The sequence below is a fragment of the Penicillium soppii genome, assembly GCF_028829465.1.
Source record: "Penicillium soppii strain IBT 18220 chromosome Unknown utg000005l, whole genome shotgun sequence".
Classification (NCBI taxonomy): Eukaryota; Fungi; Ascomycota; class Eurotiomycetes; order Eurotiales; family Aspergillaceae; genus Penicillium; species Penicillium soppii.
Window position 1 is genome coordinate 727,268 of NW_026643235.1, and position 17,727 is coordinate 744,994.

At 48.3% G+C, this 17,727-nt stretch overlaps 6 protein-coding genes across 6 annotated transcripts; 3 read left to right on the forward strand and 3 right to left on the reverse strand.

Annotated features, from left to right (window-relative positions):
• Nucleotides 1-1,730: 1,730 nt before the first annotated feature.
• On the forward strand, nucleotides 1,731-4,612 carry N7529_005696 (trehalose-6-phosphate synthase; the record flags this gene model as incomplete). Its single annotated transcript, XM_057241223.1, has 4 exons — nucleotides 1,731-1,783; nucleotides 1,836-2,086; nucleotides 2,184-3,154; nucleotides 3,257-4,612. The coding sequence occupies 4 exons, from the start codon at nucleotides 1,731-1,733 to the stop codon at nucleotides 4,610-4,612; spliced, it is 2,631 nt and encodes an 876-aa protein (XP_057096582.1).
• Nucleotides 4,613-5,641: 1,029 nt separating this feature from the next.
• On the reverse strand, nucleotides 5,642-8,066 carry N7529_005697 (uncharacterized protein; the record flags this gene model as incomplete). The annotated part of the gene is made up of 6 exons (XM_057241224.1): nucleotides 5,642-6,242; nucleotides 6,293-7,385; nucleotides 7,446-7,682; nucleotides 7,732-7,834; nucleotides 7,889-7,904; nucleotides 7,963-8,066. The coding sequence occupies 6 exons, from the start codon at nucleotides 8,064-8,066 to the stop codon at nucleotides 5,642-5,644; spliced, it is 2,154 nt and encodes a 717-aa protein (XP_057096583.1).
• A 589-nt stretch (nucleotides 8,067-8,655) lies between these two features.
• N7529_005698 (uncharacterized protein) lies at nucleotides 8,656-9,635 on the reverse strand (the record flags this gene model as incomplete). The annotated part of the gene is made up of 2 exons (XM_057241225.1): nucleotides 8,656-9,105; nucleotides 9,168-9,635. 2 exons carry the CDS (start codon nucleotides 9,633-9,635, stop codon nucleotides 8,656-8,658), a joined length of 918 nt encoding a protein of 305 aa, XP_057096584.1.
• Nucleotides 9,636-9,817: 182 nt separating this feature from the next.
• Nucleotides 9,818-12,522, forward strand: N7529_005699 (uncharacterized protein; the record flags this gene model as incomplete). The annotated part of the gene is made up of 5 exons (XM_057241226.1): nucleotides 9,818-9,827; nucleotides 9,880-9,919; nucleotides 9,976-10,265; nucleotides 10,324-12,245; nucleotides 12,295-12,522. 5 exons carry the CDS (start codon nucleotides 9,818-9,820, stop codon nucleotides 12,520-12,522), a joined length of 2,490 nt encoding a protein of 829 aa, XP_057096585.1.
• Nucleotides 12,523-13,123: 601 nt separating this feature from the next.
• N7529_005700 (alkene reductase) lies at nucleotides 13,124-14,233 on the forward strand (the record flags this gene model as incomplete). The annotated part of the gene is made up of 1 exon (XM_057241227.1): nucleotides 13,124-14,233. One exon carries the CDS (start codon nucleotides 13,124-13,126, stop codon nucleotides 14,231-14,233), a length of 1,110 nt encoding a protein of 369 aa, XP_057096586.1.
• A 284-nt stretch (nucleotides 14,234-14,517) lies between these two features.
• On the reverse strand, nucleotides 14,518-16,292 carry N7529_005701 (putative MFS transporter; the record flags this gene model as incomplete). Its single annotated transcript, XM_057241228.1, has 6 exons — nucleotides 14,518-14,529; nucleotides 14,587-15,542; nucleotides 15,598-15,635; nucleotides 15,689-15,797; nucleotides 15,845-16,006; nucleotides 16,064-16,292. 6 exons carry the CDS (start codon nucleotides 16,290-16,292, stop codon nucleotides 14,518-14,520), a joined length of 1,506 nt encoding a protein of 501 aa, XP_057096587.1.
• Nucleotides 16,293-17,727: the final 1,435 nt, after the last annotated feature.

Genomic DNA, 17,727 nt, shown 5'->3' on the forward strand with positions numbered 1-17,727 from the left:
AATCAACAATTCAGGCTCATCGTGCCGAGCATTCAACCCCCCGCCAAGCGCCAAGACTCTCGTCATCTCCTTGGAGTTTATTGCTTGAATCGAATTAAACTACTCCGTACGGAGTACGGATAAGACACTGCTTATCCTGTGAGACTTTTGACGTATGCAATGAGCTTGGCTTTACTTGTTTTTATAGTGCCAAGCCTATACTCCGTACCCGATGCACCATTGACGCTCAATGTCAACGGTCCACGCATCTGCTTTCCACGCGTCAACGTTCAATGCACGTCCTAAGCTATGTGAATCCTTGCGGTGCAACGAGAGTGGCGATGTCTTTGAAGCAACGCGGTGCGCGTGCCGTCCCGAGCCAAGGAAAGACACGCACTTCTGCGGAGATGGTTCGTCGCGCTGCTGGGTTCAGAGCGTGGCCTTGCGTTGCCATGGATCGACGTTACTCTACATGCGTTCTTTTTTGTGCTATATCCAACAGGCTGCACTGACTCCAGCAGATGGATGGGACCATAGCGTTGGCTAGTGTGGACCGGGTCGTCACGCACTGATCCACTCTAGCTCTTGCGCTGTCGCAAGCTCTTGACGCTTGAAAATTCTTCCGCATCCTGTCACTTGACGAATTTGATAAGACGGCTTATGCCGTCAAATTGCCTGTTTGGGATCGGCTTGTCGGAGCGACGTCTTCAAACGATATAATCGCTGGTCCGAGTGTACGCGGCTCTTGCGCCAAAATGTTGAACACCGACTAGCGTTATTTTCATTTTCGGATCTCTGACGCACTGATTCTTATATCTCTATTCTATTGCTTTGGTACGATAAGCTACTGATTGGGTGCATCCCTATTTTTTGCTTGAATGGTTCATTGCAATTGTCGCATGGAGGTTTAGGTGGGTGGTCTTGAAAAGCTGGGTTTGCGACTGACAAACTTGACGAACAAAGTTTGGGGAATCTGACCATCCTACATAGGCTGGTAGGTACGCAAAAGGCTGTACAATGTCTAAAAAGTCTGAAAACAATTAATATCATAGGTAAGTACGCTATAGCAATATTAGAGGACAGTAATTCACTATATATCTATGATCCAAAGTGTGTTTGAAGGAACTTATCAAGAATATACAAAGGCTTAAAGGAAGACGTGTTCAAAGTGTATAGACGAATGACAATAATGTGATAAATAACCTACGGTGTTGCTAGGCTTTCTAGTCGGGATATACCTGGGCAGGCAATGAGGTCGACTATGACTAGTCCATTGGTCCTTGGAGCTTATCTTAACACCAATACTCGAGTGCTCGCCTTGGCGCAACATTTGGTCAATTCTTCCATGTGGTCTAGGGTGTTTGATATTAATATAGATTGATGCATGCTTAAATGAGTTACAAAGCAGAATAATGTGCCCGATTCCGGGGCAGCTGCATTGAAATTGCAAATTTGTTCGAAAATACATATTCGCAAGAAATGGGCGTTAACAACTTCTATGCCTACATGCCTCATGAATAATTTTGCTTGTTGTGAATCTAAATAAGGGCATACTATATCCATCACAGATATGCCAGAAAACCAGACGCTGATACAAATTGAAGAGCAAAAGAAAGTGCATGCTGTTTTATATGACAGCAACTATGAACTAAGCTTCCCCCAACCTCTCACCTTTAACTTCTACCCTTAGCCATTCTTACTTAGTTGATACACATTATGAGTAAAAGGCTCTTGACATTCAGTAATTAGCCATGGACATCCTTCTACCACCGGAAGATTTCGGCACGGTCTTCATCGCATCTCTGTGAGCTCCTTCCTTGTCTGAAGCATTCACCAAGTCTGACATAGTGGACTAGATTCCTCCCATACACTATCGACTTCAATATCCATCAATCCGAAGATTATGTACCACCGTCTAGTTACGCGACTGTCGACGGTCCCGAGTTTTTTGTTGGGCGACTGTCAGATTCAAACTACAAATCCCAGCTTGGCTCTCTCTCACCGATACCCGGAGCCACCATCAAGGACGAAACGGTCTTTACAGGATATGCATCACGAATAACAGATGAGATACCGATGGGATATGTTGGAAGATTGCACGGCCCCAGTGAGCCTCGAGATATTCCTTGGGGTCGCAGCCGAATGTTCAATCAACCACCATCTAAAGCGACCAACACTCCCATACCATCTTTTGAACGGCCCAGACTCACAAAAGAGTTCATGGAAGAATGCATCTCTAGACGGTTCACAAGATCTTGTGAACCCAAGTAGCCCGCGTGCTTTGCTTTCCACCACTGACTGGAGAGTCACGGCTGCCGAGCAAGGCCATGGAGGTCTGCAAAATGCTATCCATGCAGCCGAGAAGCTTGGACAACTAAGAAATAAAATGTGGGTAGGAACTCTGGGTATGCCCACCGATTCAGTGACAGAGGGGATTCGGGGAGACATCGTCGACGAACTGCGGGAACATTATGAGTCTTTGATTGTCTTCGTGAGTGACACCGAGTTTGAGGGCCATTACACTCATTTCTGTCGTGCGGTCCTTTGGCCAGCTCTTCATTACCAAATGCAAGAGAGGCCTCGACACTCAAAATATGATGATTACTCCTGGGTTCAATACCTGAAGCTCAACCAGACATTTGCTGATACAATCATTGAGCATTGGAAACTAGGCGATACGATCTGGGTTCATGATTACCACCTTCTTGTTCATCCAGGCCTTTTGAGAGAGAAATTACCCCAGGCTGAGATTGGGTTTTTCTTGCATACTCCATTTCCTTCTTCGGAAATCTTCCGTTGCTTGGCCTCACGAGAACAACTGTTGGAAGGACTACTGGGTGCGGATTTGATTGGTTTTCAGACGGATGAGTATCGTAACCATTTTCTTCAGCCCTGCAGCCGACTGAGAAGGCTGGAAGTCTCAGCCAACGAAGTGAAATTCAACAATCGGTTTGTTGGTGTCGTATGTTCCCCAATGGGAGTTGACCCGTCATCACTAGAAGAATTACGTCAGTCAATCGAAGTTGAAGGCTGGATGCACAGTATCAAGCTTAGATATGGCGGAAAGAAGCGCTTGATTGTTGCAAGGGATCGACTGGATGTACAGGGAGAAATCAAGCAAAAGTTTTTGGCATATGAGATTTTTCTGAAGATCTTCCCTGCACGGAGAGATGATGTAAGTTAAAGCGCATATTATGAGCCCTTCTTTTGGCGTACATGGATTGCAATTCATATTTATGTTGGGATTGCGCACTTACTGACTCGTGTTATCAAATAGGTGGTTCTTATTCAAGTGATCTCTTCTACATCCGACAGTCCAGAGTTAGAGGCAGAGGTCTTGAAAATTGCGATGAGAATCAACTCGACATATTCAACTGTTACTCATCAGCCATTGGTACTGCTTAAACAAGACATCAGTCATTTCCAATTTGTGGCATTGCTAAGTGTGGCAGATGTTTTCATGGCCACCAACCTATGCGAGGGAATGAACTTGACCAGCCATGATTTTATCCATTGTCAAGATGGGCGGTTTGGCTCTCACCTATACGGGTCCTTGATCCTAAGTGAATTCGTGGGCAGTGCCTCTGTGTTTCATGAGCGCAGTGGTTTAAGCTTCAAAGAGCATCAGCTTCTTGTGAACCCATGGAACTACAACCAATGTGCCATTTCAATCAATGCCGCACTTGGAATGTCACTAGAAGAGAAAGAGACCGAATGGAAGAGACTGCGAAGTCTCAAATGCCCTTACACTGCCGTAAAATGGTATCGAAGGCTGGAACGTGACCTCGTGGAAATCCGCCGTATTCAACAACTTCGGAAGATCAATGACAGCTCTTCGCTTTCACTTACAGATTTGAAATCGTCGTACCTTGTCGCCCGCTCACGAATTTTTTTCTTAGAAGATGTGGCCACCTTTGGCCAAGGGTTCCCTACAGACAATTCTTCGCTGTCAAAGAGAGCTCTCAAAACAATCGAATTACTCCTCCGCAATCCCAAAAATGTCTTATATATAACTAGCGATCAAGGAACAAAGCAGCTCAAAGAGACACTACCTAAATTGCCCTCTGATGTCGGATTTCTTCTCGAGAACGGTTGTCTTATCCAGCTCAGCAAAACCGAGGATTGTGTGCAATTCGTGGCCACAAGTGCAGATAACTGGCGCCCCGGAATCCGAAGGATGATGAAGTATTTTCAAAAGCGGACTGAAGGTAGTCGAATTATGGAAACTCCATCGTCCTTAGTCTTTTGTCACGATGGCGCGATGGACAGCGAAGTTACAGCTCACCAAGTCTCTGAGCTTGTAGATCAGATCAATGGTGCACGCGGTAGTGCTGACTTCCATATTTTCCGCGATACAACGTTGATTAGCGTGGAGTTACCATTCTCTTCTCAAGGAAAGGGAGTGGCTGCCCGCTTTGCTTTGGAGCATCTTTCGGCCACCCAATACCCCGAATTTATATTCGCGGCGGGCAGTTCCCACAATGACGAGGCACTGTTCCAGTGGGCAAATGAATTGAGGTCGACTCCAACTCCATCTGGGTTTAGGACGGAATTTAGGAAAAGACTCAAGGTCATACATAACTTTGGCAACTGGCACGCATGCCACAGAGGCAAAATCTACCTTGCCGGTTGATCTTTCTCTCTTGGATGTCTTGAACTCACTGTCAAGTTTGACGGAGGATGAAGGAGAATCTACAACATGCGCTGAATCATCTGCCGATTCGTCTGCGTGAACGACTCTTATTGCTATTATTGTCACCGCGGTATTGACCACCATTCATTTCGCACACTGCAGTATGGTTAGCTCAAGCAATAATTGTTCAACTCGTGTTCATTGGTCCATATATCATGAACAAGTAGGTTTCAATGCGCAAAACGATGAGGGATCTTATATCGTATCTGAGAGGCCTGGAAATAGCTTGTATAACAGGCATTTCGCTATAAAAGTATTGGAGGATAGTAAGCCGCTATGCATGCACGATGGAAAGTGGATTGGGCAGAGACTTCATCAAATGCAACTTGAAACAAGACCGATAGAAACTACTCATACTTTAGGGTATTGCCAGAGTTTCTAGACGAGATCTATTTCAAGAATGATTCTTTGTTCTCAGGCCTTATTTGGATTTTACAAAGATCTACTGGGATAAGCCCAGATAAGCACCAGAGATAGCGACTGGTGGGGAAGGGAAAAAAATACATCACTCGTAGTTCGGCGAACGCCCGAAGAAAATCGACATCCTCTAGGATAACAGCTTCAAGGTAGTAGAAACATTATCAAAACAGCCGGGGATAGCACAAGCAGACAACGAATGTCAATGTGCCGAGAACGAAGAATTCAGATTCAAAACAAATAAGATTGGAACGCAGAAAGTAGCAGGATGTCAAAGCCGCAATGCATACATGAAACAAAAATCCAGGTCACATGAACGATCAAGAATGAGAATTTCCAATTGAATAGATTGAACCTCGGATGGGCGAGTCAGACACGACGATAGCTAAAAGAACAAAATCGGCACGAGCACATATCACAAAGACGAGGATATAACACGAGAAATGATTAGGAATAAGCATGAATCATAAAAAGGTGGAAGGTGGAAATTCTTATTCGTTTCCTTTGACGGAAGTCAAAAATGAGCCTAAAAATAGGGACATCTATGTTTGTTCAGGGGTTGCTGTCCTGAGAAGGTGGTGCATCAGCGCCAGTCGAAACGAGAGTAGGAGCAATGCGGCGCTTCTTTGGCCGTTGAGCCGTCGTTTGGTCCGCATCCTTGTTCTCTTCATTTTCAAACTCGCCACGCTTCCCCAAAACACTGCCACTGGTCGTTGTGCTTTGTGGACCGCTGGAATTTGGAGTTTGTGGCGGAGTTGTAAGTGGAAGGGGAAGCGTCGATGGTTGTGAAGAGTGTGCTGCCGTTACTAATGGAACAGTTCCGAGAGTGGGTGTAGGGTTGTTAATGACACCAGCAGGGGTTTGCTGCGAGGACTGTGTTGCCACTGAGCAAGCAGAGTTGGAACGTGCAGGACTGGCTGGCGGAACAGGGCCCGTGCTATGTGTGGATGAATTATTTGTCTTGATTGGGGACGGCACATGCATCGGTGTCGACATCGGTGTGGCATTCGCAGCAGGGGTGCTTGGGTTGGCAGTATTTTGGCTTACGGAAGTGGATCCTGTATACAGCTGTCCCAACTCTCCAGGAGCAAATGATAGAGTAGAGCAGAATCCATCAGAGGAACTCATGATTAATGTCAGCCCATCGGTGGACCTGTGGTTCATTAGTATAGGGAAACAAGGGTCGGTTGGAAAAAGATTTACCAGGTCAGGTCTGTGAATGTAGCAAAATGCAGGTTGCTTACAATACACAGGGGAGTTTGTTGTTGCGTATCATATATCAAGACAGCATCTTGTGTAGCAACCGCGTATACAATGCGATATGGAAGGGCAAAGACGGATGGCGGGCTTTGGCTTGTATCGCTGGTGTCATTCTCGGTAGCCTTGGGAGTTCCCTGCGGGTTGGATATCTCGACGGACGTTGAAGATGGAGGATCCATTTGAGGCTGGCTGGTGAACGATGGAGTCGCCGATACAACGGGTTCTGGAAGAGAGGGGAACATCTCTTCGCCAGATGATGTATCAAGTGTGATATTTTTCGCAGGCTGGGTGTTTTGTTTTAACGTATAGAATACCGGTGAGCACTTCACGGCCACGGAAGGCTTCTTATGTCCCGGAAGATGAGAAATTGGAGGTTTGTTGAAACCGGCTCGTGTGTAGACGTAGACTGTGTTGATGACATCGTCTGTCGTTTTTGCAGAATCCGTGGCTGAGACATGGGTCGTCTTGAATTGACCAGCTGGCGTGAACAACAGGCTCCCATCGGGAGCAAATGTAAGTCTCCGGAAGAAAGATGTGAATGTCTCATTGGCATAGATGTTGGCATTCTTTACCCCGAGACCACCGAGGAGACTCGGTGATGAGACTTCCAATGGCTTGACGGCCGGCAATGGCAAGGATGGAGCAGGGGATGCAGATCGTCGGATGGAAGGGGATGAGCCAAAAGACGAACGCCGACTGTGTGAAACGGGAGGAGGGTCCATGGGCAAATTGGAAGCCATTGGAGTCCCCGGGGCCGAAGGAGCAGGCGAGACAATCGCAAAAGTATTTGAGGCGCCCTGTTGGGAACGTATACTGACGTCTGGGGGCGCAGGACTACTTGAGATTCGTTTGGCTGGTAGATCCATCTTGAGAACCTTCCCGTGTGGTGTCAAGGTGAACTGCCCATCCTTGGTCTTCAAGGTATAGATGTGGACTGATCTGTCGGAAGACTGAGTCGCGACAAACTCATTGAGCGGATCCCATGCTACACCTTGAACGTAGTGAGAATGCTCTGCGATTTGTCGTACCATTTGTCCTATAGGGGTTCAGTGTCAATAAACCACGCCGGGTGCAATCTATATCACGGGTAACGAACCGGTTTGGGCATTGTAAATCCGAGCAATATTGTCCATGCTGCCAGTAATTATAAAAACACCATCAGGGGACCAGGCCAGATCATAGATCTCGGCGCCAGATGAACGACACATATGCTTGACTCGCCATGTCTCTTTGTCATCTGAATGATCTTCCCCGAGCCCGGCTTGTGTTTGCAGCTCCGATGGTACCCAAAGCAGGACGTTTCCATCATCTCCAGCAGACGCCAACATTTCACCTACATCTGTCAGAACTGTGATTCGGTGCTGGCTTGTGGAAACACATACCCTTCGGACTGAACCGGACCACATTGACAGCTTGTGTATGCTTGATGAGAGTACTCAGATAAGAGACCCTCCTTTCTTCTCCCATGGACTCGACTTTCCAGAGCTGTATGACATGTCAGATCACGGTGTTCGGACAAGGACAAGGGCTTAATCATACTCGGACGTTGTTGTCACTAGAAGAGGAGCAAATTAGTGAATATCCCACGACAAGGGAGAATAAACGAGACCTACTTTCCGGCAGTGGCTAGCCTGCCTTTGCCATTGGGGTCGAAATGAACCGAGTAGATAGGGGCGTTGTCATTGTGCCACGAAATGAGCAACGGGGAGGCCTTCATGGCGAGCGCCGGAGCTCAACAAGTAGTTGATCACCACAGATTGTAAGTAAAAGGCGAACTTTTAAGAGGGAATTTCCGAATCCAATGATCACTCAAGTACCTCGGGGGTGTTTAGCTTGAAGGTTTAGTTGACACGGAAGGGTATCTCAATAATGCTGAGCAGATGAGAAATAGTTGATGTCTTCCAAGAAGAGTAGGGGAAAATGATGCGACAAGCGAGGGAATGAGAGTAGGGGTCGGAAGGTTAAGAGTCGTGATTCTGCGATGATGCTTCGAGTTGTTTGCGCGGGAGAACGCGACCGGAACGATTAGATATGCCGCCCTCTTAATTTGCAAGGATTACATAGCAAGTATATTCTGCCTTATATCTGGAGGTACTGAATATTTATTAATGTTTTTTCATCTTAAGTCCTATTCTAGAACATTTGTTTTACAATGTCCTAGGTATTAGGATAAGAAGTGGTGTCAGCTGAAACGTACGGACTTCTCTCTACCATGCCCAGGTCATCATAGTCATACCGTTCGAAAATGTTTAGCGCCATTCTTTTTTGGAAAAAATAAATGAGAATAATACAATAGAATTACATATCTAGGACATCCATTTGCCGAGAGTCTCTCCAAACCAGCTAACGGCCTTTTCTTGTCGCTTCTGTCGAGCATCGTCCTGAGACTTCATGAAGGGCGCAGCCTCCTCCATATATAGTCTTTGCTGTTCCAAATTTGCGTAGTGTGCCCGGATTTCCAACTCCCGCTCGTGTGGTGTGAGCTTATGGAGCGGTTTTGATGGCTTAAATCCTGTCGGGATTGCTTCTCCTCCCGGAATCTCAATCTCTCGGTTTTGTTGGACTTGCGACTCCTTCTCGGGATTGAACAGCGATGTAAGAGGTGGTGGTTCGAGCCCGGCTGCCTTGGCATCTTCAATTCGCTTTTCATAGTCTAGCATCTGGTGGTATAGCTTGTCGGCATGCATCTGAATGCGCTCCTCTTTTTCAGCGTCTTGGTCGACGCCAGCTGCGTAGCCGAGAGCTTGAAGGAATTTCTGTCCGGAAAGTCCGTGTTAACGATGATCGATAATGCCTTAGATGCCATCTGCCAACTTACTGTCTGGGTCATGAAGCATCGGGAGAAGGTGCCATTCTCCTTTGAGCACAAGGTCAATCGGGCCTCTATTTGCTTGCGCCAATTACCTGTCTGGAAACAATAGGTCAAGGCCTCATGCTCCAGTGCACAATTCTCCATTGCTGCCCGTTGTACTGTGTCGCCTTTCGCCTTGTGTTGTTCAATCACTCGCGACGCCCCGCGGATTCCGGCTCCTTCATCATCCTCCGCTGGTGGCTTATATGTTTTCCATAGATGAGCATAACGCCCATCCTGATAAAGCGAAGCTGCGGGAACTTGAGGTTTCGAGGGATCAGAAGTGTCGGGAGATTGCACAGGCGTCGATGGTGGTGGCTTCACATCGGGACCGGGTACATATTTGTCGGGTTTTTCCTGTTCGAGATAGTCGCGAAGCCCTGGATCGAGCTTCTTGACAGGATCATTCTTGCTATCACCCCAGAACCAACCCATTTGAAATACTGAGTGGGTAAATTTGTGTGATGTTCAAGTGAAAAAGTACCAAAGACGTTGAGAGCGCGGAGAAATCGGGTCAAAAATGGATCGGCCCTGATCGCCTTGGCTCCGACCACAACTGGTGTCTTTGCTCTTCAACCAACAACACGACGCGTCTTTTTCGACGCCGTTCCTCCATAATGGAAGTCAGTATGTAATTAATCTACTTTGCCTGGATGGATTGATCGCTAATCATTGGCAGCGCGAGAGGAGCGGCAGCAAATGCGACAGCGCGGAGCTGGGTACGCGCCTTGCCTTTACCCCGCGAAACCATAACACAGATACTGACTGAGAATAGGACGCGCAAGGCCAAGGAAGTGGATTTTGGCTTCTCATTTGGTAGCCCATTAGCCCAACCATCAGCGCCCGCGCCGCTTGCTACTGTCCCTGAACCTCAGAATCCGCCGCAAACACAGACCGCGCCGGCGACAACACCGCCGTTGAAGCCATCGCAACCAATATTGCAAGACTCGAGAGCTGAGCGCACACATGGAAGTGCGCGTAATAAGCTCCCAGAACGGCCCTCGACATATGACATACCTCCAGACAGAGGCGAACAAACGCAAAGCAACAAAAGGAGAAAGCTTAGTACGTTGAGGCCCAAGCCGATACTCTTTACGAATAACATGAGCTAATTTTAACAAAGGCTCCAACAATAACACAGAAGATACCCATATTCGTCAAGGTGGCGTGCGGGCAGAGAATGGAGATCCGCAGCTTGTTAATGACAGCGCAAGTCACACAAAGGCGCAACCAAGCTACACCCAAGAAATTCCTTATATGACTACACTAGAACAACAAGAAAAGCGCAGTAATGGACCTTCAGAACCTCTCATATCACCAATACCGGAGCCTTCTACCGATTATCAGACCCGGCGAGACAAGGCCTCCAATGGCGTGGAACAAGAAATAGCACCAGCAATTTCTGCAGCCGAAGGACACTCAGCTCAGGCCAGTTCTTCGGTACCTAGCCATGCGGATCCAACATCGATCGAAGAATCACGGACATCGCCCAAAGCTCCAGAGCCTCAGCTCCAAGTAGCCGCTATACAACCTGAAAACGCAGAGCAAACAAGCGAGAACCGACACAAATCCCAGGCATGGCCTAGTCGTGAGCAAGAGGTCCAACGAAGCAAGAGGGCTGTTGTCCCAATGACTCAACAAATAGAAAAATCAATCGCAAGAGGCGTACAGCGTGCAAGCCCCGCGGAGGCCCTCGAAACAAACCACGCGCCAACTCTTGACGCGGATGTTGAAAATATTGAGGAGGTTCCTGAGCTGCGAAATGAGTCAATGGAGAAAGAGAACCGAGGGTCTCAAGATCCCTCTACGAAGATGAAAAAGCCCCGAGGGCGCCCCGGGCGCAAAGCCATTGCAAGTCAATCTCCAGAACTGCCTGGGGAAGACATCATGCAGGAATCCGTCACCATAACACAAGAAGAACCAGCGTCTCTCCAGGCGGGGGTCGCCTCAAAACTCAAGCGGTCCCGTGGTAGACCTGCACATAATAAGAAGGCTATTGGGGCAACCGAGTCTGAGAATACACCACCTCAACCCGTCTCAGTCGCCACCGAAGCCTCTTCGGGGCCCCGTCGGGGCCGCAAGCCGATATCAGCAAACCCCGATGATCAACAGGATCCTGTAATAGAGCCCACAGTGCCCAAGCCACAGCGCGGTAGGCCTGGGAAGAAGGTCCAACCTCCGGTTGAATCAGCGCCTGTGGTTGAAGCTGATGTTGAACCCGAGGCACACAAACTTCAACGAGGCAGACCTGCGAACAAGTCTAAACGTGCTGTGGAGCCCGAAGAGCTTCAAACCGAAGAAGCAGAGGCGGTATCCAAGTCTCGGCGTGAAAGGTCCGGAAAGAAGGCTAGACACGCAGTGGAGCCAGAACCAGAACCCGAGCCTGCGGTCGAAGAGCTGCCTGGACCTGAAATGGAGTCCGCAGCGCCTAAACTTCAACGTGGTAGGCCTGGGAAACCCAAGCGCAATACAGAGCCAGAGCCAGAGCTCCACGTGGAAGCTGAATCGAGACACGCTGAACCCCGTCGCAAGACTCGAGAGCCTCGCGGAGAAACCGTTGCAGTTACCGTCTATCGTCTCGCCAATGTCACTTCTCTTAATGGCACGGTGTCTACGGCTGAGGGGCTTGGAGATGACCAAGACTCCGCAGATGAACTTACCACAAACCAACGAACTAAGATGCCCAGCCGCGGTGGTGTTAATCCCGCCGACGTGTTGAGCCAGATCTGTCGTGAAACTCTGGAGAAAACCCTCAACACACTCAAGGATGGAATCGCGAATGAAGCAAATGCTACGCGGCGGGCCGAATGGACACGGAAACGGAAAGCTGTCGAGACATTTGGCTCCGAGCTTGAAAGTCGCCTCATGGATCTAAGTGGGATTCTTGACAGCAACTTTGTTCTCGGCGTTCAATTGAAAAAGACCAAACGTGACATGATGGATCTCCGAAGTCATTTATACCGGGTTCGTCGAGAACGAGAAAGCGTGGCTTTGCAAATGGACGCAGTGCGCAGCAAACATACTGAAGAGGAGAAGGCCAAAACTGTGAGTTATTTCTTTGCAGCAGGCGAGAACAAACTAACAATGACCTTAGTCACGAACCATCATCAACAATTCCCTTCACAGTCTAGAACTCGCTCTTGACCGCAACAAGCAACGTCCTGCTTCGACTGTGGATCCCTCTCCTGCCGATCTCGAATTCATGCTCCGGACGGTAGCCGGTGTGAGCGCCCGTGCCCCCGAGGCACAAGGCGGTCTCTTGAACCAAATCCGTGCATTCAATGCACAGCTTGAATCTACTGCAAGTCGCCTGGAGCGATAGTACTCATTTTTGTCTTCTCGGCGTTCTACAATTCGTTTTGATACCAGGAGCAGTTCTTGCAATGATTATAGTCCGTGGCTAGGTCAATGGATGGCGTTTGTCGATGTTTATACCCGTTCAAGCCCTGGAGTGCTGATCTACACACAATAGGTACCTTGGTAGATTTGACAAGTTGCTTCCTAGCGAACATGAAAGAAATGTGTATAATTTCATTTCGATTCCCTAACATTCCAACAAGATTATTCATAATTCCGAATAGCGTGATGACCCACATTATTATTAATTATCCCGAGTACATCTACCAGCCAATCAGAAGCCTTCAATTGCTGTGGTTTTCGGAGACTTGCCACTTTCGGCTGAGAACTCGGCAGGGACTTGAACCCGACTCCACTGCTGCTTGTTAATCATGGTGGATATAAATCGTATATGCCATGAAATGCCTGCTAGAACCCCAATCATAGATATATAAAGTGCTTACACCGCTACCCTGCAGGAGAAACATCAATTTATCTGGACCTGCACTGAGCCCAATTGCCATTCCTAACCCTATATACCCTTACACCCTTTATACTATATAAACCAACCATACAATTCAACCACAATGACAAAACTCTTCACTCCTCTCCGCGTCGGCCGCGTGGAACTCTCCAACCGCATTGCCATGGCCCCCATGACTCGCTTCCGCGCCGATGACAACCACATCCCCCTTCCCTTCGTGAAGGACTACTATGCCCAGCGTGCCTCAGTCCCCGGCACCCTGCTGATAACTGAGGCAACATTCATCTCTGCTCGCGCAGGTGGCTACCCCAACGTCCCAGGCATCTACAACGACGCCCAGATCGCCGCCTGGAAGGAAGTTACCGACGCAGTGCACGCCAAGGGCAGCCACATCTACGTGCAGCTGTGGGCTCTCGGACGAGTAGCCAACCCAGACGTCCTCAAGGCCGAGGGTGACTACGAGCTCATCTCCAGCAGTGCCACGCCCGCAGCCGCCGATGCGCCTACACCGCGAGCCCTGAGCGAGTCCGAGATCCATGAGTGGATCGGCGACTATGCGCAGGCCGCGCGGAACGCCATTGCGGCGGGCTTCGACGGCGTCGAGATCCACGCTGCCAATGGGTATCTGATTGATCAGTTCAATCAGGATACCTGCAACACGCGCACTGACGGGTGGGGCGGCAGTGTGGAGCGTCGCGGCAAGTTCGCTGTCGAGGTCACTCGTGCTGTTGTTGACGCTATTGGTGCCGATCGCACCGGCATTCGCTTCAGCCCTTGGAGCACTTTCCAGGGCATGCGGATGAGTGACCCTAAACCGCAGTTTGAGTACCTTGCGTCGCAGATTGCAGCTTTGAAGATCGCGTACGCGCATGTGGTTGAGTCGCGCATTGCGGGTAATGCCGATGTGGAGTCCACTGATCAGCTGGATTTCTTCCTGGAGGCGTATGGCAAGGCTTCGCCTGTGATCATTGCTGGTGGTTATAAGGCTGACTCGTCTCGTCATGCGGTGGATGTGAAATATGCCGATTATGATATCATCATTGGTATTGGACGTCCGTTCATTACAAACCCGGACTTGCCCTTCCGTGTCAAGGAGAACATTCCTTGGGTGCCCTACAACCGTGACACTTTCTATGTCCCTAAGGATCCCAAGGGATACGTCGACTACGAATTCAGTGCTGAGTTCCAGAAGACTGTTGAGGCTACTGCTTGAGATGGGGTGATGTTTGGTGTGTTACGATTGCATAGCGATGACTTGTTAAACTGAATAATGTAAATAGAATTAGAATTAGGCTACATATGTAGCCATGAGCACATAGAACATACATATATTGACATATATACGTGAATACTCGCACTTAACGACCTCGTGCCCTCCTAAAGCAGACCCGAGCATCAACTTCCCAGATAGGGAAACCACGAACCGCATACAATTTGGAAAGAACGACGTAAGAAGGAATCCCAAAAGGCTTCCTAAGAAGACATGGAAGGGGAAGTTCAAATTTTGTACTAGAAAACAAAAGTCAGCCACGACCATAGACAGTATTTTGTATCCACGCAACTCACCCTGAACTCGCGATTTTCCCGATCTGTCATATCCAAGAACTCGGAATTCTCTTGATGAACCTCCCCTTCACGATTCTTATCCCTCCTCCGGTTTTCCAAAATATAATAAGTCCTTAACGCAAGTGTAAACACAATCGCCACCGAGATAGTAACGACAATGGCAATCTTGGCAGGAATATAATCCGGTTCATCCTCAGTGCGAAACGTAAGTGGGCCAAGGATATTGCCCAAACAGAAAGACATAAGCAAGATAGCATTCATCGAGACCTTTTTCGTATGACCGGCAACATTGGCTCCAGCAAGCGAGTACATAATCGGCAGCGCAGAGCCAGTGACCTGCGTCAAATAGTTCCCTGCAAGCTGAGCGCCTTTCATTTCCTTGGGCGAAAAAGCAAGCAGACACCCGCCCAACAAACCGCACGCTAGCGACATCGCAATACATAGACAGCGCTGGTTGTATCGGCCTGCGAAGTACGATGCAGCAAGGATACTGACTATGCTTACAGCGCCATTGGGGATATTCAGCAATTCGGTCTCTTTGGTCGTGAATCCGAAGTTTTGGATGATAAGCGAGGTAAAGCTGCTCATGGCTGCATTGGGGACGTCCATGGCTGTGACGATGATGGCAATGAGATACGTCTGCGGGTCGCGGAAGACTTCCGTGAACTGGCTGCGCTTGAAATGCTTATTTTCAATTCCGGTTTGGTTCTCGCGGAGGCGTTCGATTGCGAGGACTTTCTCTGCGTGCGTTAGACGTGAAGTCATGGGGTTGTCGGGGAGGAAAAAGAAAATGCTGATGCCGACGGCGATGGTTATCAAGCCGAAGATGAGGAACATTATCTGCCAGGGCTTGAATTGGTCTGATGTGTAAAACAGGAGACCATAGGCTACTAGGGCGCCCATTATCGAGGCTGTTCCTGTGCCTAGATACCAGATACCCATCCTTTGGGGTTGTTCTGTCAGGAGTCAGTATATTAGTATAGCACGGTTAGTATATGACGGTTGACGTACCGTCTCTCTTGTACCACATCGACGTGATGAGGATCAATCTACCATGATATCAGAAGACGTTTAAGTCAAAATACTTCAACAGCACACTTACGCGGGTGCAATCGCACTTTCAAAACATCCAAGCAACACGCGAAGAACCATCAGGCCTGGAAAGTTCTTTGCAGTGCAGTTCAAGGTCGTCATAAGTCCCCATATTGTAACTAATGGGTCAGTATCACAGACATCATACAATCGGTGGATAACGTACCATTGAATCCCAAGTACTTCGCAGTGGGCAGGCGTTGCATGAGAAATCCAGTCGGAAGTTCGAAGAACAAATAGGTCACGTAGAATGCAAGCGTGAGGTTGGAGAATTGATTAGTGTGCATATTTGTGTCGCTGAGCAAGCCCATGACGGATGCATAGTTGACTGTAAACAGAACGATCAATCATCAGACTCATTTCTTGCTGATTGAGCTATACCTACTGAGCACTTTGTCGAGATATTGAAGATTATACGCCGCCCACATCAACGGCATGATCATCCAATCGATCTTTCGCACGAGCGCCTTCTCATCTACCTCTGTTAGGACTGCGATGTCTTCATTTTCTGTGCGAAGGAACTCGAGCGCGGCATCTGCCTTCCCGGTCGCTATCATGCCATTTTTGGTTTCTATGTCGAGGTTTTCTCTGACAGACGGGGTATGTTGCCCCATTGTTAAAGTTGATTGTCGATTGAGTTTTTAGATTGGATCGTTTGTTTAGGGCTCTATACCAAACCGAGAACGTAGAAACAACCTTGTAAAAATTCAATGTTAGAGCAAAGGTAGGCCTGGGCTGGTGCAAGAAGAGAATGTGAGGATCAAAGCATTCATTCAACTACAACACATCTGGTTTGCTCCCTCTAGTTAATAAGAATTTTGAGCACAAAGCACCTCCTCTCCAACCCCTCTCTCCCATCTCGGCTGAGGGAGATAACAAGACTCTCAGTCCCAAAAAGGAAGCTATCAAGGTCGGCAACAGATGATGAGACTGCGCACCAACCTTCTTGAAGAAGCTTCTCCATCCTAGATACCAGTCACAACGTGCGGAGATATGAGATGTGCGGTATATGCCGCCTGGCTTGATACCCAGGAACAAAAAAACAGGCGGACAACCCTTCCCCAATCTTCGTGGTTGGCTAGCGATTTGATTATTTGTGGCATGACTAAGAGGGACGCGGCAGGAAAAGCCAGGGCCAGCGTAACAGTCGCATCTCTTTGGAGAGTTTAGAGCATGGTCAGATAAACCGCTGCTGTCATTCCAGTTCTGACAGGCTGCGTCGCCTGTGCTCCTTGACGTTTCTAGGCCGATATAGGAAGGTGATCGCTCTTCAGAGATAAGTGCTTCGTTCTGACTTGATAGTACTTTTGCAACCCCGCACGCGCAGGCGGGAGGCACCGCCTAGAGTTGGGGTAAAGAGGTTTAATCATTTGAATGGGTTGAATGGTTGTATAACTTGTAATCTTGCATGCAGACTGTGTCGGGGCACTCTGGGATTGTGTTGGGAGGATTCTGTTGGGGGTGAGATTTGTGATTTCACTGCGTTAATAGTTCATAAAGTGGTGTTAGTGTCTTTGATCAGTTGGATCAACTGTATCAAAAAAATGGGTTCGAGGGATGTGTATAAGAGAAAGAGGCAAGCATTCAAGGCGGAAGACGATTGACCGTTACTTGGACTACTAGCAGTTGTCCTGGCAATATCATCTTCTTTTTGAGGAATAATCCGTGTTCTAATCCGATCTACCATCATGCAATCCTCTATTTTTGGGCTCAAATGCAGTCCTTATTCATTTTAGTTTAGTGTCATGCAATGATGTACTTACCAAAGTGTTGGGTTCCCCCGCATTCTCGCAGCCATCCAAATTCTTGATTTCTTACCCTTCTTTCTCATCAAAACGTGGCTTTGGGGGTTGTCCGACTTGGCGCCGAGGGCATTGAGTTGTGTAGTGGACCCCGGTTCGTATTTCAAAGCCGAATATTCAAGTTCCGCTCCGCCGAACCGAAAAAGACAACGGATTGGAAAATATATCGCGTGGAGGAAATTAGATCATCCGAGGGTATGCGGATTTTGGTACGGAGTACACATTTTGCATGGGAACATCAGGAACT